We start from the raw sequence: 23,737 nt of genomic DNA, 5'->3' as shown, positions 1-23,737 counted from the left end.
GGTTTAGACAGTAGCCAGTTACGTCATGTGGGGAAAGGTCTGATTGGCAATTGGGAAAGCTAGAGAGGCAGGACTACTTAAGACTTGAAAGTAGTGGTGGTGTCTTGGAGGTTGTTCAGTTCTGAATTTCTGTGATCATGCTTCAGGGGAATTGTTAATATCCGGTGAGGTTATTAAAGGGGCAGCAACGTGGAGCAGCCATCGATGTACAGCACATGGTCAGAAGCCATGCTGATCAGTGCCACCCTTTTGTTTTACCATGTTTCTTCCCCTATTGCATCAAGTGACCTTTTCAGTGAGGATGATGTCAGGCAGTGTAATAGCATCCATGCAAACTCATAGTGCCCCTTAAGCAATGCTGTAATTGCAGAGGAGCTTGCTTCTGCTTCGGGTTGGGGTGAAGCGCAGTCATAGCTGGAGTTAAGGGTGTATTGACAGGCTGAGCTCCAAGTACAGCTCCCAGCTGCTGCAGGCCCAGCTGAGGCCAACGTGCAGAAGGAAGGACTGAGAACCCCTCTGGCATCTGTCACAAAGTCTGTCTTAGGTTCATAAGGAGCCACTGCACGCAGGACGAGCAGCGCTGAGTAACATGGCTAGGCATCGGCTGTGGTTTCACAGCTGAGGACAGGTTTCCTCCTCTGGCTATGCTTTCCATCTGGAAACAATGTGTGTCTCTTGAAAATGGGGAAAGATTTTTAGTTTTTCCTGTATTGTGCTGTATGGTGAAATGTGGGTTCTGATTTTTCCTGCCAGCCATGCGGTGAAGGGTTCTCTTCTGCATATCGTCAGGAGTTACACAAATCACGTACTGAGTAAGAGATTGGGTTTAGAGCAGAGATTGTCTGCAACCCTGGGGCAAGCTTTTAAATCTCATGTCACAGATGCGTAGTGTTTTTCCATGCCAAGCAGCCATTTTAATACATTCCAAATTTTCCTGTAAATGCTAGCAGCGTGCATGGTTTGTTCTGATGTGTGTGTGTCTGTGAGTGTATGCGCGCGTGTGGTGGGAGCAGGGAAGGTGGTTCTTCTGAGGCCCATCAGACAGCCTGAGTGTTGTCCCTCCCCAGCAGGAACTGCTTGGTCCGCTTTCAGAAGCCACCCTCCAGAAGTGAAAACATAGTCTCCTGTGGATAAAGGCAAACATGAGGGAAATGACTTCTTGCAGGCAGAATACATAAAACTTTTTTTTTTTTCTCTTCTGCAGTCCACTTTTTAAAAGACAAAATAATGCTTCCTCTAGCTAATCTTACTCCCATCCTCAGGCCTGAGGAAACATCTGCTCTCCATGGTAGGCTTGGTTGTCCCAGCTAGTTCCCTTTTAGAGTTCCCTTCTATTCCATCGACATCAACTGCATCCACCTGCCCCCATTCCTGTCCACTAGCGTTCACTGCCAGAGGAGCCCACCCTGATGTCAAGTTTTTGCTCAGGGGAGGTTTAACCATCTTTACTTGACAGGATTTTAGCAACTGGTACACCATGCTGATACATAGCACGTTCCCCTGAGTGAGATCAGGAGCGAGTCTGTTAGCTGTGATGCTGTTTCCACAAAGATTGCTGATACAGAAAAAAAAAAAAAAATCACCGGTGTCCGTGCAGCCTCTTCATCTGTCTTATGCACTGATTAGTGTCTCTTTGGAGCTGGGACGTTAGTCTGGGAGACAGAGCAGACTGCAGAGCCGCAGTGCGGTGAGTGACAGTTGAGAGGGGGTTTGTCACTAATAAGTCGGTCATTGACTCCTAGAGAAGAGTGCTCTCATGTTGGTAAGGTCCCATAGACCAGGGGTAGTCAGCAGCTTTTCAGCAAAATGTGGTTTTTTTCGTGGAAAGAATCTGGGCTTTTGGTTTGCTTTTGAAACAAAACCATTTCCACCATACTCAAAAACTTGGCTATCCCAGTTCTAGTGCTGAGGTGAGCTGTGGCTTACTGCTGGGTTACAGGATGGAGCACCATGGATGGTTGTGTTAGGGCTTGACCCATGGCTCTTTGTTAAGACAGTCTTTGACTGTCAGCGTTTCCCTCTCCAATGTGCTCTTCCTTTGCTGAGTTGTTCCCTTGGTGGGTTTACCTAACTTATATTTTCAGGCTTACCAGTGGCAATGTGGCTTATTGGGGAAAAAAGAAAACCCCAGAGGGGCACAGTGTGGATTTTACCCTCCAGACATGGAAGGATTGATCTGTATTTTTCCTTCCTGGTGAGAAAAGTTGCTCAGTGGTGGGATTTCTCTTTGACAGAGACCATAAGGCATTGTGTCCTGCTAGCCAGTGTGTTGTGTGTGTCCCCTCTGCTAGTCACCATAGTCCCCCCACAATCTTTCCTACGTGAAATGGGAAACAGTTTTTTGTTCTGACCTAATCTGTTGTTTCCCCTGTGTCGTTCCTTAGACATTTCAACCCGCCCTGTGTGGGACTGCTTTTCTGCCCCTGAGCTGGGTGTCGAAGGGGTTGGATACTGTGTGGAAAGTGGCTACCAGTCCTCATCTCTGTGACTGCAAAAACCAAAAACAGGCAAGGGATGAAAATGAGAGAACAGGGCACAGGAGCAGATGCGTGACCAGGCTTGGAAGTGCTGAGGGGTGCGGAGAGCACTGGAGGAGAGCTTTCCTCGGTAGGAGTTGGAAAGAGTCTGCAGGGAACAAGTTTATTTGTGCTCAGGGTCACAAGCATTTTGTTGCCACAGATATGCACAAAAGAACAGTTCACAAAAGGAAAAAAATGTAATTGCTTTTAAGAATGTGTATATGGAGCCTTGCGAGAATTTTGTGATTCCCTGGGAATTTAGTATACAAGGTCTGCTCTCACTGGCTGGTGACACTCTTATTCCAACCAGCACACTAAGTATTTGGTTTCATTCCAACAGTAGTCTAAAGCGTATTTGATATATCATCTTCGTTGTAATTCTGTTACAGAGATAATGTTGTCCCTGTCTCGTTTCAGAACTGTAGCTGCTGAAGTCAGGAAGCAGATCTCAGGGCAGTATGGAGGGTCTCCTCAGCTTCTCAAAAACCTCAATATCGGAGGCAGCGTCTCTCATCACACAACTGTAAGTAATTCTGGGAACACGGAAGACTGAAGAAGGTGCGCGTAGTTATTTTGACTACCATTTGGAAAGAAATTGCAGTGCTGACAGGTTGTTGACTGAAGTGGCCCTGATAACCCTGATAAAAATAATTCTGTGCAAAACCTGTTAATTTTGGAGGTCTCTATCTTGCAAATCAGTTGGTGGGGCTGGGAATTTGTGTTTCTGCAGAATCTTTGTAGGACAAGGGGCTCCCTTGACCAGACGTACGTTGTTTTATTCCAGAACAGCCTGGACTGGGCTTTAAATTCCATGTGCACTTGTGGTTCTCTCTATGAAGAGCTCATTGCAAGCTCATACGCAGTTCAGGTAGCTGTTCTCTTGTGTTTCTTGTCATTCTTGAGAGTGAGACCCCAGTGGTTGATCTACTCTTCAGAGGTTTTTAAAATGTTATTGTGAAAGTTGAATGCAGTTATTCCTCAGGAGTGTGTATCTGCTTACAAGTTTACAGTCCACTTTCAAGAGTGGCTGAAATGTAGGCCGTGTTGTCAGAATCATCCTTTCCAAAGTCAGATTTTCTTGCATGACCTACCAGTAACCTTAAAAATTTATGCAGCGTGGTAGTAAAAATTTGAAGAGGTCAGCAAACTTTTTCATGCTGGAGCTGTATTTTTGGAAGTGTTCCTTTGATTTTGGTTGTTGCTTTGGGTCATAGCAGTTTCTTTAGCAGCAGTCAACTTAGAAAACAAGTATTCTAGCATCTTGTTTTCTTCAAAGAGGGTTGATTAGGTCAGGCAGTACTGGAAATGTGCCCTGAATGTGATAGTCTGTACAAGTGTTCTGAGTTTACAGGAGTTCGTCTCTTGTTTTTAGAGTAGGGTCCTGTAGAGTTTTGTCAGTTCATGTACTGCTTTGTGTCCTGCGTAATGCGTTAAAGCTTTCTCATGCAGAGCACAAATACATCCTTGGAGCTAGTATCATCTCAAAAGGGATCTCCAAGACTAAGTTGACCCCTAGCTTAGAAGAATGACTTTGCTGCAGGCTGACAGCTCATCTTTAAGGAGATCCAGCTGTGCCGGAGTCCCTGGGGATTGGAGAGGGCTGGAATTCCTGTCATTTCTCTCGGGATCAGCAGTGTGAGTACAAGGAGACCAGAAAGCTGGCTTTGTCAGCTGCGTGCCCAGCCTTAATGGTGAGTGAGCACGAAGGAGGAGGGGTTAATGAGAGCGGTGTGTCCAGGGCTAATGCTTTATCGCAGCAATCTCTGTAGGGGTGTGGAATGATAATGCAAAGCCCTGACTTGGCAGTTCTGTATGATCTTTTGCATAATCCAGTATTAGGCAATAGGGAGGGACCCCTGCTATTAGTGGTGTAGGGCTGGATGGAGCACGCAGGGTCATTGAATCCACTTCCTTGCAGTAATGGATAGCTGAGGAGTAGACGCCTACTTTTGAAGGACCCATTGGATGTCCATCCCACAAGCCTCTGTGCCTTACTTGTCTCACATGTGGTTTCATCTTGGAACAAGTTGGCTGAATTGCCTTTCTACTCCCCGTTGCTTTCATAAAGCAAGATCTCTTCTGTGTACCTCTCCAAGCTGTTCCTCAGCCAACCATGTTTTTGATAACTGTTTTTCTTTGTATCACCTCCTTTTGCTCTGAATTGTCTCTTCCACTTTTTCTTCCTATTTCTAAGGTTTTTCCATTCTGCTGTCATCAAAGTGTGCATGCTCAATGCTTCAGTCCTGTTGATCTTCACATGTATTTCTTAATGCAGGATCAGATTTGTTGGTCACAGTATTGTCAGCTCTGTCTTCAGTTCTGGTATCTCTCATTATCCTGTTGCTCTTGTGTTTTCTAGTAAATATATGCAAGAATCTATAAAAATCCTGGAAAAGGTCATGCTAACTGGAAGCAGGCTCTGAGCCTGTCCTATCAAACTGCATTGTGTGATGGTTGATGTGATAAGCTCCTAGTTTGTCATATTAAATCCTGTGCTGAGCAGAGATGCTCTTCAGAAGCCTCATTAACATAGAGTGATAGTTTGTAGGAGATGGTCTGTAGGAAAAGTATATTTAGTTAAGTCATGAGTCTATATCCTGAGGCTGAATAATATGACAGAGGTTCGCTTGTACTGAATTTTGGGTTAATTTCTCTCCCTTAGGCATCCGTCAGAGTCTGCTGTGCCTGCTTGTCCTGGTTTGATAATAAACATTATGCAGAGAGAAAGCATTACTGCTGTGAAGCTGAAATAGCTATTTGCTCTGGAAAACTTCAGAAGTTTGTGTGTCATTACACTTTTATAGAGAAGAAATAGAAGGTCCTGTATCTGCACGGCAGTTTTCTGTAGCCATTCTGGTTTAAAAGCCTGAAGTAGGGCACATAGTGTGGGTTTAAATAGGAAATTTGTGCTAAAATGTATGGATATTTTAGTAACGCCGTGCGATTGAGTTTCATGTGAGTATCTCCACAGTGGCAGCAAGTTGCACTGTTGAGTGTGCAGCATGGAACTGGAGGACTTCTAATGATAGTGCAGATGTGGTCTCTCCTTTCCAGTGCATCTTGCTCATCACTTTGAGCACTTTCACAGATAGTTATAATTCAGATAAGGTCAGCACTGATTCTCTGTTGACGGTTGCCAACAGTAGCTGCTTAGGATAATTCATCTGAGAGGCTTATCACATGCAGTGCGGTCGAGACATTTTTATGGAGAAATGTATGCTTTTGTGAATGAAGGGCCCTCAGCACTGTGCTTGGTTGGGCCTTTTGTTTCTTGTTGACTGAAGCCACTGCAGGGACTTTTCACACTCAACAAACTTGCGTGTGGTTGAACCTAGGACAAATGCAAAAACCTGTCAGCTGAATTTTAGCAAGTCTCTTCTCTTTTGCTTCACGAGCAGCAGACAAAATGCTGCCAGAACTGTTTCTAATTTAGTATCTGGTAGAGCTGGGGAGAAGACAGTGCTTTCAAATGACTGTACAGGAGCTTGCAGTTTATTATTTTCAGCCTCCACCCTTCTGCCACTTTAGGAGCAGCTGATTTTAATTGCACATTCCTCAAACCACAGATACAGGTCCAAAGCCTTCAGAGGCTTTTTCTATATAACCTGACATGCTGAATTGGGACTCCTTGCAGGATGCAGTCCTTGCAGCACTGAGCTTTTGTTGTGGAAATCCAGAACAGAAGGCACTGACAGTTTGTTACTGAGAAATAGGAGCTGGTAAGTTCTTAGAGATAGATGAAGGAGATTTTATTTTTTGAAGTTACTTTTGCAAGTCTCTCTAAATCCACAGGTAAATTGAGTGTGCATTTGCACCTTGTTGTTTGTGTTCTGGGTTGTAAGCCATGTGCTGTGCTCATCTTTGGTGCATCGAGAGGTTCAGTATTCCCTCGTGGGAGCTGGGGCTTCTCACCACCAGAGTCACTGATTGAAAGCACTGAAAGCGGAGAGCTTGCGCTTCCTTTCAAAGAATTCCCCAGCATCTTGCAGGATGACGTATTTGCTTTGTTTATTTGATGAACCCGACTGTTTACTATGGACTATTATAATCGCTGGTGACTAACCACTTTCTTTTCTTTCCAAGTTTATTTTTTCTGTTGAGCAACACCTTGTGCTGTGGTGCTCATTAATTCTGTCCGTTCACCCCCTGTGACACCGGTAATTTCTGCTCATTGCTGCGTGCTGCAGTGTGGCAGAGGCCTGATGGCTCTCTCTGGGTTTCTGCAGTAGTTTTACATGGATGAAACTGGATTGTGGATTGTCAGAGATTAGCATGAGTTACTGTTGAAGCAGCCCAAAGCTTTCCCTGAATCTTGGTGTGCATGCCTCAGTTTGCTGTTTAATGGCTACTTGTTATGCTGCTTTGGTGTAGGAAGAGCAGAGTTTTGGTTTGTATCTACAAATGGATTTGTAGTCTGTCTGTTTTTTTCCCTGTGTACTGTCCTTTTATGAGGGCAGATGATGTTATCAAAGGACAGAAAATAATCACTGCGTATTTTTTTCTTCAATTGTAACTGAACTGTTTCTGTGTCTTGTTGTATGTTCAGCAACTTTTGTTGCTTAATGATATTTATATTTTTCCAATTAGATGAACACTTATGAAATCTTGGATTTCTGAATACTTTGCTTTTGAGTGCCAACCATAGTTGTTGAAATGTTTTTGTTTGTTGTCCAAAACTTGATTTTTTTTTTCCCCTAGGAAAAGAAATTTTTGTTATTGTTTAAATCTTTAGAGATATACTTTAATTAGAAGAGCAGCGGTTCACAGAACTTGCAAATAAGCAGAATGAATGTATACTCAGTTGTTTTACAGAAAAATCACAGCTGTTTCCGAGGGATTAGGGGTAATATTTCCTGTCTGTTGGTGTGTGTTACGGCATAGTTGAATGTTAGTACAAGGAGGAACACTATTATAAGAGATGCTAATTAGTCTGGGAATAAAGAGGTCTGGATTCTTGGACGTGATGTGATCTGACCATGTCTGCTCTCGGCGCTCCATTTTCTCCATGTAAAATAAAGGTGCTGACGTTTACGTATCTTTGTAAAGCAGTGCTGGGTTTATGGGCATTATCTGGGCTAATTGAAGCTTTGTCTTGGATTTATTGGATGTCAGACTTTAGTTGTATATTCAAAGATAGTATCTAATTATTCAGTAAGAGAATATAGGTTCCTTTGTATATTTTCATTGTTTATTTTAGCATCATTTAAAAGAAGAAGAAAAGATAACTTGTGCAAATGAATGGAAAACACTGCAGGGGAGAACATGACAGTATCCTATGTGGCATAGAAAAGGGCGTTTTGAAGTGTTCAGAGCCAAGTAATTTTATCACCAAAATCACTAAAATGGAAAGGAAAATGAGCCAAGTCTTAATGCTCTCTCAAAGCTGATTAAGGCTTGATAGTGACTCCCATTATATGTATTTCCTGGAGGTTTTGCCCTGCCTTGCTGAGTGGCCTATCCTCATCAGACAGGGAAGGATGGGAGAGGCGTCCACATCCTCTTCCCTGCCTCCTCCCATTAGGGATTACTCACAGTTAACTCTGCTCTGGTGCAGGCGCTTGCTTTAGTAAATTAAAACTGCTACGTACTATTTCTGAAATCAGTAGTGAGTCCTGTTGCAGAGGTCACAAGCATTTTATGTGTTAAGTTGGTGAGTCTGGTATCCATTGAAGGGTTGCCGGGTCTCATTTATCTGCAATAACGTAAACAGTTTATATGTTAGCAGAGATAACTAATCTTAACTAAATGTAATTATACCAAGTAAATTCTGTTACTTAAACGAAGCATTCATGACAGGCCTGTTAATAAAGACTCACAATCTAAAAATGCCATTAAATCCTACTCTTTGTTTATTAAAGTTAGTTGTGACGCATCTTTTTCAGGAATAAAATACATAAACAAACTGATATTTAGTGGAAACGCTGCTAAAACCCTAAACTGCAAAAAATTCTTAATATTGGATTCAAATCGCAATGTAAAAATTTTCAGTTTAAGTTGGTCTGCTTGCAGTCTTTCACGCCATGGTCCAGGCAAGCAGCAGTGGATGGGAAGACCAGTGCTTCACGATGCTAAATGACAGCTGCTTTCTCCTCTTGGCCGTCTCGCTGCCGGTGAAGGCTCCGGAGAGCAGACGGAGCGTGGTTCAGCGCTGGCTGTGAGAGTGCATGCAGGAGTACGTCTGTGCCACAGGACACACAAACGTGTAAGGTGTAGATGCGCTGCTGCAACAGTTCCTTTGCATGTATGTGCTTGCAGTCTTTTGCAGTCATAAGGCAGCTTAAATGCATGGTTAGCCTTTTTAGCACTAAGCTAATTTGAATGAGACCCACGGCTCTGTTATCTGGGCTAGCAGGGTTGGGTGGGCGCACCCAGGCTTTGCACCGGCCTGGCCAACGCTGTCATTGTGCAGGGGCACTCGGTTGGATCTGCAGAACCCGCTCAGAACAGCAGGCAAGGAGACTGGAGGTCCACGGTGCTCCCCAGAGCTTCGGTTGACGGGCTGAGCCTTACTGCGTGGTGGCTGTGCCCCTGCAGGGGTTAGCTGGGTGCTGGGGCTCATCGCTGGCGTCTCCAGGCAGGACCGCTCAGGTGCACAGAGCTGAGACATTGGGACTGGCTGTGCCCGAAGGTGGCTCGGACTCGTGTGATTTGTTAGATGAAGCTTTGCTCCCTGTGAATGAGGCGGACGCAGGGGCGTCTTCACCTGGGCACCTATATAAACCGCTTCAGCTGTCCTCTTGTGCTGCTCCTGAGCTAAATAACATAGGCAGCTCTATACGACACCACCTCTGGCGTCTTCATGTGTCTCATGGTTAATCCATCCATATGCTGGATAAATTTTCCACTGGTAATTGAGACGTGACTGTGCCAAGTATTTTCCACTCAGAAGAGCACGGATGTTCGTGGTTACCATGGTTCAGCTTGCACAGTTCAGAACCACCATGGTTTGCCTGTGTGAACCCTAAGGGTCCAGAGGGATCCATCTCCGCTGATCTGATGTAGTGTTTCTGCCAAAAGTGGGAAGTCTGTGATTTTTCTGCAGTCAAACTGTTTGGCTTTTTCATTTCTTTAATAATGGAGCTTTGATGTTTTTATTGTCTCAGTCTCTGCACTCTCAGTTTTGGTGCAATTTATCAGAGGGTAGCACTTTCAGATCGGTCTCAGCACTTGCGTTTTCTGTATCAAAGTCTTCATGTTCTTTAGATACTCTCTTGGTGAAATTGCATGATTCTTAGTCATCAAAGAAGATATTGTCTTTCTTCTTACCCGTCCTTGGAGGCATAACTCGTGTCTTTCTGAGTTTGGGAAGAAATTGCTTAAGTATTCCCAGATAACTAATTAATCTCTGATTAATATTAATATTTCTATACCCAAATGGTTTCTTACATTAACAACCGGTTATAATAGCAAATAACCTAGCAATATTTGTACATAAAGCATCTCACTGGTTTTGTGATTGGCTGTTACTTGTTACATGTAGGATCCCTCTTTTGGTAGGTATATTTACAAATATTTCCTTTCATTAGAGGCTTTTTCCATTTCAAGCATCGCAATATTACATGAATTTGACACACATTCACATCATTGGGCTTTTCTGTAAAAAGAATCCAGAACTTAACACTAAATATTCTCAGATCTTAAAAATGTAGGCTTCAGACTATTTCTGAAACAGTTTTTGTCTTAAGAGAGAACGCTTACAGAAATTTTTGAGGCACATTTACAATTTGAAATCAAGGACTTTTATCAGCTGTTCTCTACAGTAATTCTGTCTTTCAAAACACTGTGCAAAAGAAGTAATAAGAGTTGGAGCAAAGCAGGAGATACGGAACTGCATTCCAGAGGCAGTACGCATGTACGTGGAGGTAATGACTGCAGTTTATGGCTGGGGAGGTGTCATCCTTTTTGAGGGTTGGTAGCTGTCTGTGGTTGATGAAAAGCAGAGATTGCCTAAGAATCTTCTTGGTTCATTTGAATATTTCCATGTATGATAAACACAGTGAAAAAATGAAAGGCAGGAGTTCTCTGTGCTCAGTAGTCATCAGGCTTATGAAATTAGGAGTATGGGTTCTCTGAAATACAGTGATGGTAGTAGACGAATGTGTGATTCTTAGAATTTGGATCCAGTGATGACCATTTTTGGAGTAAGTTTTTAAGTGAAAGAAGATGTAATTTATGCAAGTAAAACATGTTTTTTAATTACTTGAGGCTTGTCAGTGGTTAATACTGCACTGCTCATGTTTCAAAACCCCTTAGAGTGACTATGACCTGTCGTTCACACTTAAAAATAAATCTGATGCCTCTGTTTAGCAAATACATTTCTTTAAACCGTTACCTTCTTTAACTTGCCTGCAATTTTTTTTTTTTTTTTAGTGTGTTACATTTCCCGTATACTCAGATTTACGCCGAGTCCTTCCTATGGTGCATCACATTTGTCTCCTGTTGCAGTTCCCTGAAATACCAGTATCTCTTTAAGGGTGACAGGATTTTGCCACAGCAAGAGCAGGCCATCTGCATTCCTGAATGCTCAACGAAGGAAGTGACTGTTTGCCCTGGAGACCTAGCAATAGCTAAGAGAAGGCTGAGGCTCAGCTTTGAAATGTTAATCTGCTTCTTCTGTCCTTCCAAGATTTTGCCCAGGGAGGCAGTGGGTGGGAAGTTGGTATTAATTTAGAATTTGAAGCTTTGGTGCAATCTGTTACAGTTTTAGCATATTATAAATTGTTTAATATTTAAGGAGATACTGAAGTTAAGATGGAACTTTGTCCTGCTTTCAAAATTGGCAAGAAATATCACCCTGATTTTGAAGAAGTGCCTAGCCACCAAGTAAAAATAGTAGTCAGCATTGTCCCTGTGATGAGGAGCTGTGCAAGGTTAATTTTTCAAGGTCCCTTATCATGTCCTTGCAGGGAATTTTACTCCCAGTCTTTTCCATTGTCATTTTTACAGGGCCCCAAATTGTACTGTGGTCCTCACAGAGACTAGGTCTCTGCCCTTGGGAATTAGGCATCTCATTTTAGATAAAAGGAAAATTGGTCTTGGATTGAGCCACGAGCGGCTTGGGTTCAAATCCTTCTGCCAGATGCATCCTGCCAAACCATCACATCCTAACCACTTAAAATGCCATTGTGGCTGCCCCCATGAGAATAAGCATCTCGGGAGGGCAGAGGTGAGGGAGGGAGAAGGAAATGCAAGGGACACTTTTTGTGCTTTTTTTGTGCTTTTTTTGTGCTTTTTGTGGCTGTGCTGACATACGCTAGCTGGAAGAGCCTGCAAAATCATAGCTGGGATCTAAGCGTGTTGCTTAGAGCGTGTCCCACAAGACTACTTGTGATGCTCGGTACAACACGTATGAGTTAGGCAACAAACTTCTGGAACGGGATCTAGAAATATGCCCTCTGCCCAGCTGTTTGTGTGGAGGAAGTCCTTCAGGCAAAAATCTGAATGCCTGTGAACATCAGGGCACACAGCAATGATCTATACAGGACTACTTCTGTGCTTCAGTGAGTATCTGTGAGATGGAGATAATAATTGTCCCTTTTTCTGCCCTAGTTGCTACTGTGATCCCTTACTGACCTTCTGCACGGTGCCCAGGAGAGCAGACCTTTAGTCTTTGGGTACCAGCGTAGGTGTAGCTGGTTCAGTAAGGCAGCAAACGGCAGAGGGAGGCTCTTCAGGCAAGGGCATGTAACGATGGCTGATTAAATTCAGTTCTAATTAAATGCTTATCCTTTGGTCATTTCTTGAGTATGATGGAACAGCACATTTATGGCAAGTATTCCCATTGCCTTTGTGAGTGACGCATCTCTGCTGCCTTCTGAATCACCTCGCCCTGCACATTTCTGCTTGCTGGCCGCTGCTGCTTTCCCTATCAGTTGTACGCGGCCACTCAGCAAACCCCTGGTCAGCGAGACATGTGGGGAGTCCTGCTTGTCAGAGGGGTCTGCTCTGTGCACAGGGGAGCTCGTCATGCTCGTCTGTTCTCAGGAATGCCACAACAGAGCAGGTCTAATACAAATCTGCCCTTTGCATGTTCGTTTTTGCTTCCTTGGTGGAGTGGAATAAGCCATGAGCTTCGCAGCATGTTGCCTCGGGTGTAGCTTTCCCTCTGTGTTAGCCCTTTCCTCCTTGTAGTCCTTGGGTGAGATGCTTGGCTAAAGTAAATGGGGATTGTGTTACCCTCCATGGAGTTATGCCACGTCCCCTAGCAGAGGCTCCTGCCCTTGTTGCCAGATTTGTGCAGATGCTGCTTTTGTAACTGATGACGATGGTACAGGTAGGTGTTCAAAAGATGGAAATAAATAGAAGAGACACGTTTCAGCTAGCGATGCACTAAAACTACAGCAAAATACAATGTTTGCTGTCTAGAGAAGGACAAAGTCGATAGGAAACGAAATTTTATTTTCAAGCTTTTAAGGGGATGTAACAGTGAAGAATAACAGAACCTTAAAGAAGAAAGCTTGACTGTCCCTGTGCAGGAGAGTTGTAAACCTTTAAAATTGGGTTTTGTAATGCAACTGCTGAGAGCCGTAACGGCAACAACACAGACGCGCCTATGGAATGTGTGTGTTAAATTGTTCATATAAGCCAAATCAGTCAGGTTGGTGTCTTAGTTAAGCTGACAGAGTGTGTGTCTATGGTCAGGTTAAGGATGTATATATGCAGAATTGTTATTTGCAAGTGATGTGTTTGATTCGGGGTAATTGGGCTGTGTAAGTCTGAAAAAGAGAGCGTCCAGTTTGATTTCTTCTGTACTTTCAGTTTATCAGTACGTTGTATTTGGTGTTTATGTTGGCAGGAGCAGGTTATGCCCCTCTTACTCATACCAAGCAGCCCCTTTCTCCCTGCATAGTCCTGTTCATTTTAATAGCACCAGAATAGCGCTTGCCCTCAGTGAGCCGGCAGTGTCTGACCCTGGAGTAAAGACTGGGTGAAAATGGTGTTAAGGAATTGTCTGAAAGGTTGTCCAAGATTTGATCTGTAATTATAGCTCACACAAAATCAAAGAGTATTTTTTAAAAGAGCAGCAGTTGTGATTCTGGGAGCAGGCTTTCCTTTGCATATTTTTAATGTGTATTTGCCATTAATTTAGACTATTCTGTAGTCTTGGTTGGGAAGATGGTCGGAGCTCCTGTACGGCTTCAGTTTCTGGGGGTTCTTAATAAACTCTTCTTGGAAGAAACAGACACCCTGTCAATGATTTCTTAGAGTAACGCTCCAGTATTCCCCCGCCAGGTTTGTTAGCCAGTTGGTAGGTGGACTGCACGTGTGCAAATACTTGACTAAAATTGTCCCTCTGCCTTTGGAAGTCTGATGAAGAAAAACCATCTGCGTTTTGTGGAGGAGCCACCTCCTACTGTTGCTTCCTAGGAGCTGTTGAGAGGAATGAAAAAGGCTTTTCCTGGAAGCGGGATGAAGATTGCATTAAAGATTGCTGACTGCAGCCTGCCGGCAAGCAGGGCTGTGGGAGAGAAAACAGCCTTGCAGCTCCTCCGCTGTTCCCCCATTTCTGCTGCGGCAGATTTCAAAACCTTTTAATGTGCAGCTGAAAGCGGGAGTTGCTATTCTTGTGATAATCTGGAGATCAGCTGTACGTCAGAGTGGTGCACAAGGATAAGGACGAAACTCTTGTAAGCTGAGGAAGTATCGCAGTCCTAATAGTCCGGGGGAGTCGGGTCTTGGGTGCCTCGTTATTTTTCCTGGTGCCATGAGGAGGCAAGCTGGGCTCGGAGACTCGGAGGTGAGGTGATAGAGCAGGTTCTGCTCCTCAGTCGGTGGTGAGGCTGGGATGATGAGGTTGGCTAACATCGGTCTTTATCTGAACTCGTCCGACTCCTTCAATGTCCACATTCGATCTGATGGGTTTGTAGGACAATTTCAGGTGACTGGTGCTTTGGCCAGATAACACAGGAATAGCCCCTTGTGTACTGTGTCTGCTCTTGGTCTCACCCACAACTTCAGGGTGATGCAGGAGCATAAAGCAGGATGGAGGAAAGGTTAAACCATCAGCAGTGAGAGCTGTGAGAGGAGCTCTCGTGGTTCAGTTCAGACACCGGGACACCATTTGGGTTCATTTTCCTTTTGGTGCATTTGTGCATCTTTCTTTCCTCCTCCTCCTCTTTCATCACTTCTTCCTCCACAAATATCTATAGCTTAAAATAATGTGCTTGCCTTTTATCTGCCAATAGTCTGACACGAAGTAGTTCCTCTTCATAACCATGAATTTATGTTTGGCCTGTTTACTCAGGTGCTAGACAGTATTTCTGGCTGCACAGATGGTGAGTCTAATACAGGCTTCTGGGTTTGACTTTTATGTGTGTTTACATCTTCATGGTACAATAGTTATCCGAAGAGACAAACTGGAAAATTGTGAAGTGCAACCTTGGGCCTAATCCCGAGATGTACGAAGGGCTTGGAAACCCCCAGAGCGCAGACCTGGGACCTGATGTTGGGTAGCCCCCAAAGCACTGCCCGCCTTTCCCGATTAGGTGTTTCTTAACTGTGTAGCCAGTTCGTTCATCTTTTGTCCAATACATTACAATGCTATTGTTGGACAAATGAAATTTGAGATGTAAAATGCCAGGAATGGGGAAACATGGTGTGTTTGAGGCAGTGGCAGTCTCTGCCCTGTGTCTGCTCGGTCTTGCACGTCCCCCTCAATTCCCTGCTAACACAGAGGTTTTTTTCCTTGTCTCTAATTTTCTTCTGTTTATCAGGATGAGTGGATTAGAAAGATTGGAGGGAATGAGGAAAAGGTTCCTCTTGTTAGCCCAGGGAGATGCACAGGTAAATGAGTTTGTGCAGACTGAAACGCAGCACTCGCGTGCTCAGTTTTGCTGAACAAGTGCATTGGAAGGTCCCTCAGCTTTGGAGCTACCAGTGTAGAAGGGAGGTCAGCAGGAGTAAAAGTAAGTCTTAAAATGTTAGGGCTTAAAAATAGGGTCAGTTAAGCAGCTTTAAGTCACCCTCCGAGGCTACCTCTGAGGCCGCCTTCCAGTGAGGGTGCTCTCAGTGTCCAGCGCGGAGCTGCATCGCTGCACGGAGGGGGCTCTGGACTGGCCACGAGAGGACCTGAGGGAGTGCCTTTTCCCAGCCACCCATTGCCTCTGTGGCTTTTGCCCAGTGATTTTGTTATTTTTATCTTCATTTGCAAGGAGTCTCCATTTTTGGGTTCTTACTCTTTGGTTTATGGATGGAAAGAATTATATGCGCTCAAAGTAGCAGTAGTAGTATGCAGCAACTCTTGTGAAAAAATCTGCACTTTTAGCAATTCCTCAATAATAAACTGTCACGCTTCAGTGCTGTACGTTTTGTTGGTTATCTAGTGCCAAATGGAGCTGGTCTATCTGTATGTAAGAAACAGATAGCCTGAGGTGATGACATGTTAACTGTCATGTGGGAAGGAGCAATGACAAGTTCTGCTCATTGTGAGTTTTGCAGTGATGAAAACAGTTAAAAGTATCTGGTTTGTATTTTCAAAAGTTCTCCAAATCACGTACTTTAAGTTATTTCAAGACTTCAGGATTATAAGGGGGAAAAAAGGCGATGGGGTCAGAGTTAAATAGGTGATGATGATAGTGCATTTCTTTACACAGAAATTAATTTGTAACTTTTACCTAATTTGCAGGACTAAATACTGAGTTTCTAGACATCATATTTTTTCTTTGGTGCACGAGATTCTTATCTGGCGTAAAGTCATCTGGTTCAGCTCACCTGACTTCATTGGAGTCACACCATTTTTTCTGCCGAAGGATTTGCCTTGTGTATTTTAAGAAAATTGCAATATTCATTGAAGTTGGCTGCGGTAGGAGAGATTCTTTCAATACCCTCTGTGTTAGCCAAGTCTTTTTCCTTGAATAAAAAGTTAATTCATTTCAGAACTTTTTGGCAACAGAAGTTTAAAAAATGGAATTTGCGATTGCTATAGTGATTTTTTTGAGAAGCACATTTAGAACTGAAGTACTAAGTGTTCTTTTTAAAGTCATCTCCAACAGAAGACAAGCTACAAGATAGTTCCCTGCCCCACAGAAATCATCTGGATGACAGGAAAGAGGAAGTAGTAGAGAAAAATTGCTGAATTTTGATGTGTGTTTGTGTGACTCATATTAAATCTCTCAGCCTCGCTGGGATGTGCCAGGGAATTCTAGGAAATCTGTCAGTTGCTGTAGAGACAGGTTCCTCAAAACTTGTTTTTAGTGTTTCGTTTTCTTAATGGCTGTTTATGTACAGCCTCATGGCATAATGATCTCATATCAGAATATATATATGTATTTATGTAATATACATATGTAAAAATACACAGTTATGCAATATGAGTATGTATCCAGTTTATGCAAATTTTTTTTTTTTTTTTTTAATATATCTAAAGAAAGCTTACTTTTTTCAGTATGGTAAGATCAGTACTGCCAATGAAATCTACTGTTTTCCTGCACATGTGTTTGTTCAGTCGTTCCTTGTGCTTTGGGTGCAAGCTTTGTGCCCAGTAAAGATGCTTTTTAATCATCCATTTTATTTAGAGCAGTGTCCCTTCCTGGAGCGGGCAGAGTCGCTGTGACACTGAAGGTCCTAATATCAGGGAGAAGAGGTCTTTAAACTTGTACCTGTGGTAGATGAAGATTTTGTTTTGTGTTCCCCAGAGAAGTGGTTTAATTCAAAATAATGTTAGTCTTTAATGTTCTGTGGCTTCCTGAGTTCCTGGTAAATCAGCCTCTGCTCTGGATTCCTGTCTGGGGGCCATGCCTGAGGGTGAAAGCGTTCTTGCATCTTGAATCAGGATGAAGGTTCCCTTTATGATCAGAGCATGGTAAAAATAAATCCAAAGTCATACACATGGGAAATAAAGTGCAAAATTTTCTTTTGATGCAGGCTGATTAATTTCTCGAAAATAGGTGGAAATCCTTTTCTTTTATTTGTATTTTTTTTAGATGATGATGGTATGCATCATAGAAATATCCAGAGAAATGGCAGATAAAAAATAAGACATGAAAAATATCTTTGTGATGTGTATTAGCTAAGGTTAACACCACTAGGATTAGTTATTGTCTGATGTTAGATTAAGTTTCCTCAACAAGGCAGAAGAGCTGGTTTAAAAACCAAAGTAGAACACGTGCATGTGATTTTTCTTTTTTCATTCACCTTGTTTTAAGACCCTTTCATCGCTTATCTTTTCCCAGGTACCACTTACAGAAGCAGTGGACCCAGTTGAGTTGGAGGACTATCTTATTACACACCCGATTGCAGTGGAGTCTGGACCCCTGAGAGACTTACTTGAGTTTCCTCCCGATGACATCGAGGTTGTGTACACTCCCCGAGAATGTCGAACACTTGTGTCGGCTGTGCCTGAAGAGAGGTAGGAGGTGACAGGGTGACACCTCATTCGAGGGAATTAATTCTTCTGCATTTGAGTATCTGTAAGGCGGAAGCCTGGAATTTTTGGCTGTAAATGCCTGGAAGAGTAAATACAAACCTAAGTGAAAATATGTACGTTTAAGAAGTCGTTATCATGTCTGTGATTTTGAAGGTGTTTGTTTTTATTCTTTTAACAGTGAGATGGACCCTCACGTGAGGGACTGTGTAAGAAGTTACACAGAAGACTGGGCGATTGTGAACAGAAAGTGAGTTCCCCTGTGATATTTGTTAGCTTGATTTCATGCTTAAATTTTTGCAGATTGGCTAGCTGGTGTGAGGAAGCTCAAAAATTAGTGTCCTGGCTACTGATTCCATGTGCCCTGGGTTTTAGTTGCATAGCTCAGCTGAACTGATGCTTTGTGTTTAGCTGAAATGATGCTTTGTGTTTTGAAAATTAGATCTCGGACATCAGAACCCCTTGGGGCATTTTTGAATATCTAGGCCATTTTAGTCAACAGTTGCTCCTTTACCATGGTAGAGAAATTAGGGAGTGCGAACAAGTAAAATTACTTTCAGCATTTGTTTATTTCTTTGTTCCGTAGTTTTTAGCTCTTTTTAGAGAGCACTTGCATTAATTCCGTAACGATGTAAGATTTATGTGCAGTCACAACCACCTAATGGGTAAGGTGCCCTCTGCAGCTTTCATTTGTTCCCAAAGAGACTTTGAGAAAGTACGTAATTTAAACAAATAATTGTTAATATTTGAACTATCACAACGTTTACCTAATGAGTTAACAGTTCAGAGAAGGTGCATGCATTGATTAATTTATGCAGATTAGCAGGAAGGTTTCTGAGTAGCTTTACTTGCAACGCGCACTCTCTCGGATGATTGAAAATCTGATGACTTCAAGAGCTACTGTCAAGGAGTAAGTGATCCATGTGATGTGCATCACCTACAAATGACTTGACTACAGCTACAGCTCTGCCCTTGTGGCGCTTGCTACAATTCACTGATTTAATGTTGTCCTGAGAACTACTTCAGGGGATGCTGAAGATATGCTTTGCAGTGCTAAGATGACCTAATAAAAATGTGTTTTGTAATCTCATACCAAAAAAAAACCAACCCACCCAGAAAAAAACCCGAGAGATGCTTTATCAACTCCCAGCCTTTGTGGGCAGAGTCTAGAATGCACAGTGGGCTCGGACAATGTGACCCACCCAGCCAGCACACCTCTTGGTTCCTCAGTGACTTGTGCTGGTATCTGGAATACTTGGTTGTGATTCTTGCACTGAGGAGGTTTAGATGGACGCAACAGAGCTTTCTGTCCTGTGCAGGTCAGCTGCCGGTTGCGTTCTGTGTCAGGGAAGGCATGAAGCTAAAGACATCAGTGGGTTTAAGGTGTGATGAGTGATTGTTGAACTACAGTCAAAGGTTGTCTTGCCTGTTCAGAGGAGGAGAGCCACTACCATAAACATTCCTAGCAGTTTTTACTTGGATAAAATCATGGCGGTGGGCTGGGTAGAAACAAGGGTTACTGCTGAAGTAGGGGAAGAACCTGAAAGCCTGGCTGGGAAGGATTGGATTGTTTTTCAAGTAAGGATGCTAACAGGTTTCTCTTAATCCATCCTATTGGATGGTTACAAGTGTTTTGGCTAGGTCTGGGGACACAAAATCCAGCTCTTCTAGATTTAGAAGAACATGACTTCTGATGTGCTATCCTTCTGTATCCCCCACCCCAGGGGAAATAGTCTTTATGTCAATCTCTGTCTACTGTTCTTTGTAACCAAAATGTTTTTGAGGGCAGGCAAATGCATCCATTCAGTGATTACTTTAGCGGAATTGGAAAAGGTAAATAAGTTTTCTTCACCGGCCTGAAAAAGACAATAGCATATTCTTATTTCAACCTTATGGCATAATTTCTGTGTGCTAGACTGATGGCAGCAATGATCACAAGCACCTCTGAAGTCAGGTCTGATTTAGAATGAATTTACACTTGTTGGTGGAGCTGTGACTGAAGTGCAGACTTGCAGGTGAGGATCATACAGCTGGTATTGTTCAGCTCTCAGGAATTATAACCTAGCAAGGAAAATGCTTTCTTCTTTCTCCTCCCTTTTGTTATTCACTGCTAGCACGTCCATAGTTTTCACATGTCTGCGCATCCTTCTGTGGTCACTGTAGTAACAGGGCACAGTAAGAGCAATTAATTTTAGACATGACCCCAGCATTACTTTGGGAACTGACTTAGAGTGAGTATTGTAAGGAGACGATGGCTCTGGCCATATGTGTGTGTAAATATAGACATAGTGCCATTTGGTATCCAAAAATTTGTTAGTCAAAGAGAACTGATCTTGTCAACAACAGTACACAGACTGTTTACTAGCAAGTGCTCTTACACCCTGGAAAGCTCTGAAGGACCCGATTATGCTTATAAAGATGCTATGGGAAGGTGCTCATTTTAATTGGCGTTGGAAACTCATATGTTTTCCAGAGGTGCTCAGTACTTCTACTCTTCATGCAGTCTTACCTGAGGTTCGTGGTTTGGTTTTCAAGTTGTTAATATTGTTTGCTCCAAGTCAGTTCTTCCTCCAGCAGAACCACTGGCCTTCAATCCTCGTGTTCTTGGCCTCTTTTAAGCTTGGCATCACAATCGCACATTTTATGATGACCTTAATTGGCCACTGATAATACTTCTTTTGACATCACCCAGGCTTGCTGTACAGTTGAACAGAGTCACATTGTAGTAGTGGAATACTGGCTGTTGGATTATTACCCAGCTACAGTGGAGGGTGACTGGAAATACTGTTAGCAGAGAGCAGTTTATGCTTTAAGAGGACGCACACTGATAATACTGGGTTTGTTCTGTAATTCTGCTTCTGGGTTTGGGGTCAAAAAGGATGCTAAGAATGCATTCGAAATACTTTGTTTTCAGATATCACAAGCTGGGAACTGGATTTAATCCCAACACCTTAGACAAACAGAAGGAGAGGCAAAAGGGGCTCCCCAAACAGATCTTTGAATCTGATGAAGCTCCAGATGGCAACAGTTACCAGGATGAACAAGTAATGTACATTTAAAACCTTGTTACATAAAAGCTAATTTATAGTCGCATTTTGAAAGTGCAATGTCTTTCCCGTTATAAGTTACTTTTAATTTGTTGAATCTCAGGATGACCTTAAACGACGTTCAATGTCAATTGACGATACTCCCCGGGGCAGCTGGGCATGCAGTATTTTTGATCTGAAGAACTCCCTTCCAGATGCCCTTCTCCCAAACCTACTGGACCGAACCCCAAATGAAGAGATTGACCACCACAATGAAGATCAGAGGAAGTCTAGTAGGCATAAGGAGCTTTTTGCACTACATCCAGCACCAGATGAGGTATTTTTATATACATGTGGGTGAGGCTAAATAAGTGAAGGCTATAGGGAATGTAAAAATTGTCATTCTGCCTTGGGTTTAAAGGAGCTACGATCACCTATGTTTAATATCCATGAGAACCTTAGCTGTTTTGTGGGTTGCATGTTTTTTAGTGTATTGTCTTACCATAGGTACTACTTTGTGAAGATTGGTTTTCCTTTATGGTTATGCAATCTCCTGTAATATAGAAACATTAAAGGCGTTTAATTTAGCATATTTATAGCTGCTGCTGAATGCAACATGCTGGTAACCTCAGATTAAATTGGTGCTAGTGTCTTGGAAGAAAAAAGTGATACATATGCGTATGTTTGCTTCATAATGCTATTAGTGGTTTGTACAAGTGTTGTCTCTCTAATTTCAGGAGGAGCCTATAGAACGACTTAGCGTCCCTGAAGTACCCAAAGAACACTTTGGCCAAAGACTCCTGGTAAAGTGTTTGTCCCTTAAGTAAGTATCACTCCAACAAACAGCTGCATTACAGACATTGAGAATTTAAATCTGCTGTTGTATCCACGTGCATCTGGAATAATTCTGCTGCCTTGTTTATTACCCTTGAAGGGATGTAACATTGTTTGGTTTGGTCAGAGGCTTAAAGGTTAGTTCTATAAAGGGTAAGTTACACAGTACTGTGCATCAGACAGTTTTATCTTCAAGACTTTCTTCATATTGGTGTGACATAGAAAGCATTCACCTCCCTCGGCTTTTCTCTGTGTTGCTTTCCAGCTAGTCTGTAGCTGTACCTGTTCCATGTTACTAGCACGCATGCTTCACTCCACTCGTTCAGGCCTCTGAAGTTGGCCAGTCATTGGTGTTCAGCTCTGTAACAAGGATGTTTAAGAGGGGCAAAAAAAAGAAAGATTAAAAATGTTTAAGCCTTAAAACGTAAGACAACCAAAGATTTGCCGAAGTTTAGGCTCAACAACCTTGACTGTGTCCCTTTAAGAGTGAAGACTTTATATACTTAGCAAGCATTAACTGGAGGAATAGAAACCTGTTAAACAAGTTTAATGAAGTGGAGCTCCTGAATATAGGGTTACCTGCAGCTGGTTCATTGCCTATAAGTCTTCTCTAATAACACAAGGTAAAATTTTACTGTTATTCCCTTGGAGAAATAAAGTACAAAACTGATTTTCCACACTGCTGTATTCATCTTCTGTGTCCTCAGTTAGGTCAACCCTTCTTATTAGAGAGCTCCAGTTAGACTACATTGTGGCTCATAACTGAGATATATGTGTGGGACATATCTCCTGCTCGTAGAATACTCCAGGACCTAATATAGCCATAGAGATGAACTGATTTTGCAGCCTTTTATGAACTGGAACAACATAATATGCAGTAGCAGTGGAGCTTCCTCTCTAAAGGATGGTGCCTTTAGCATAAATAAGTTAGATGCTGGAAACGAATGATTTCTACTATTTAAGCATCTTTTGCTGACTGTAAATTTTTAGCAAATCTGCCCAAGTATGCGCTTGTTTGTGTACCACAGTAATTTCTGAAACTGTACTTACAGTTGTAACAGCGAGCATCCAAGATCGTGCTGTCTTGGTGGTACAAAAAGAAATATGTAGTCTCTTCCCCAGGGAGAAGGCTGAGATGACCTAAGTAGGATCGTTTTCAGGTTAATCTCACCTTTGTTGCCAAACTAGAGAAAAATACCTGTTTGATGATGCAGTCCTGTATGTTCTCCCTGTTGGCAGAAAGAGTTCCAGGCTGTGAGCGCCCTGTGCAAGGACCAGTGTGTGGGATATCCCACCGTGGATTGGGCATTAATTTCATGGGGAGGCTGTGCAGACAGGAGAATGGCATTTCAGCCCCTGCTCACTTTGGTGTAGGGACAGGTTTTGAATGTTTTTTAATTTCTTTAACTTCCCAGGTGATGTAACAATAAGTTTAGCTCTATTTGGTAGGTTAGTGTTTTTGCTGGAGGTGTTTCAGTTGGCATAAATACTTGATAACAGTTACTCTGAAAAACTGACACCTTTCTGAGCAAGTTTTTGAGATATTGGTATTTTCTGACAGAAGTTAAATGTTGAAAATTGACAAAGTAGCTGTCTCCCACTCTCCAGAGGAAGGAGCTTTCTGGTCAGTAATGCTGAGAGGAGGGGTTGGCCATTTAGCCATATCAACAGGTCAGTGTAATAAATTAGCACGTAGGGCAGCTTCTCCAGGTAATCAGAGGAGGTGGTCCAGCTATCCCAATTAATAATTCCTTTCCCTTTAAGGGACCTGTTAGGTTGCTTTGCTTAGCTTTCAAAGGACACTTGAGGAAGATAAAAGCATTTATAGAAGGATGCTTTATTCCCTGTGACCCTAATGCCCACCTTTCTGTTGGGTCAAGGAGTTGAAATGGCTTTTAGAAGGTCCAGGGAGCACCATGTGCATCCTGGTGGAAGTGCACAGAGGTGATGCAGAGGAAGCAGGACAGGAGAAAATTGGGGAGCAAGATCCCTTTTCA

The 23,737-nt window shown here is 42.8% G+C and overlaps 1 protein-coding gene across 1 annotated transcript in view; it reads left to right on the top strand.

The window, feature by feature from the left end:
• The window catches only part of DOCK7 (dedicator of cytokinesis 7), a 106,763-nt gene that overhangs the window by 5,998 nt on the left and 77,028 nt on the right, over nt 1–23,737 (top strand). The window contains 6 exon segments of the mRNA XM_009696952.1: nt 2,937–3,042; nt 17,690–17,865; nt 18,062–18,130; nt 20,795–20,924; nt 21,031–21,243; nt 21,644–21,729. Coding sequence (XP_009695254.1) covers nt 2,937–3,042; nt 17,690–17,865; nt 18,062–18,130; nt 20,795–20,924; nt 21,031–21,243; nt 21,644–21,729 — 780 coding nt within the window.

This window comes from Cariama cristata, unplaced genomic scaffold (assembly GCF_000690535.1).
Source record: "Cariama cristata isolate BGI_N322 unplaced genomic scaffold, ASM69053v1 scaffold14953, whole genome shotgun sequence".
In the NCBI taxonomy this organism is placed as follows: domain Eukaryota; kingdom Metazoa; phylum Chordata; class Aves; order Cariamiformes; family Cariamidae; genus Cariama; species Cariama cristata.
This window is presented reverse-complemented; position numbering and strand designations above follow the sequence as displayed.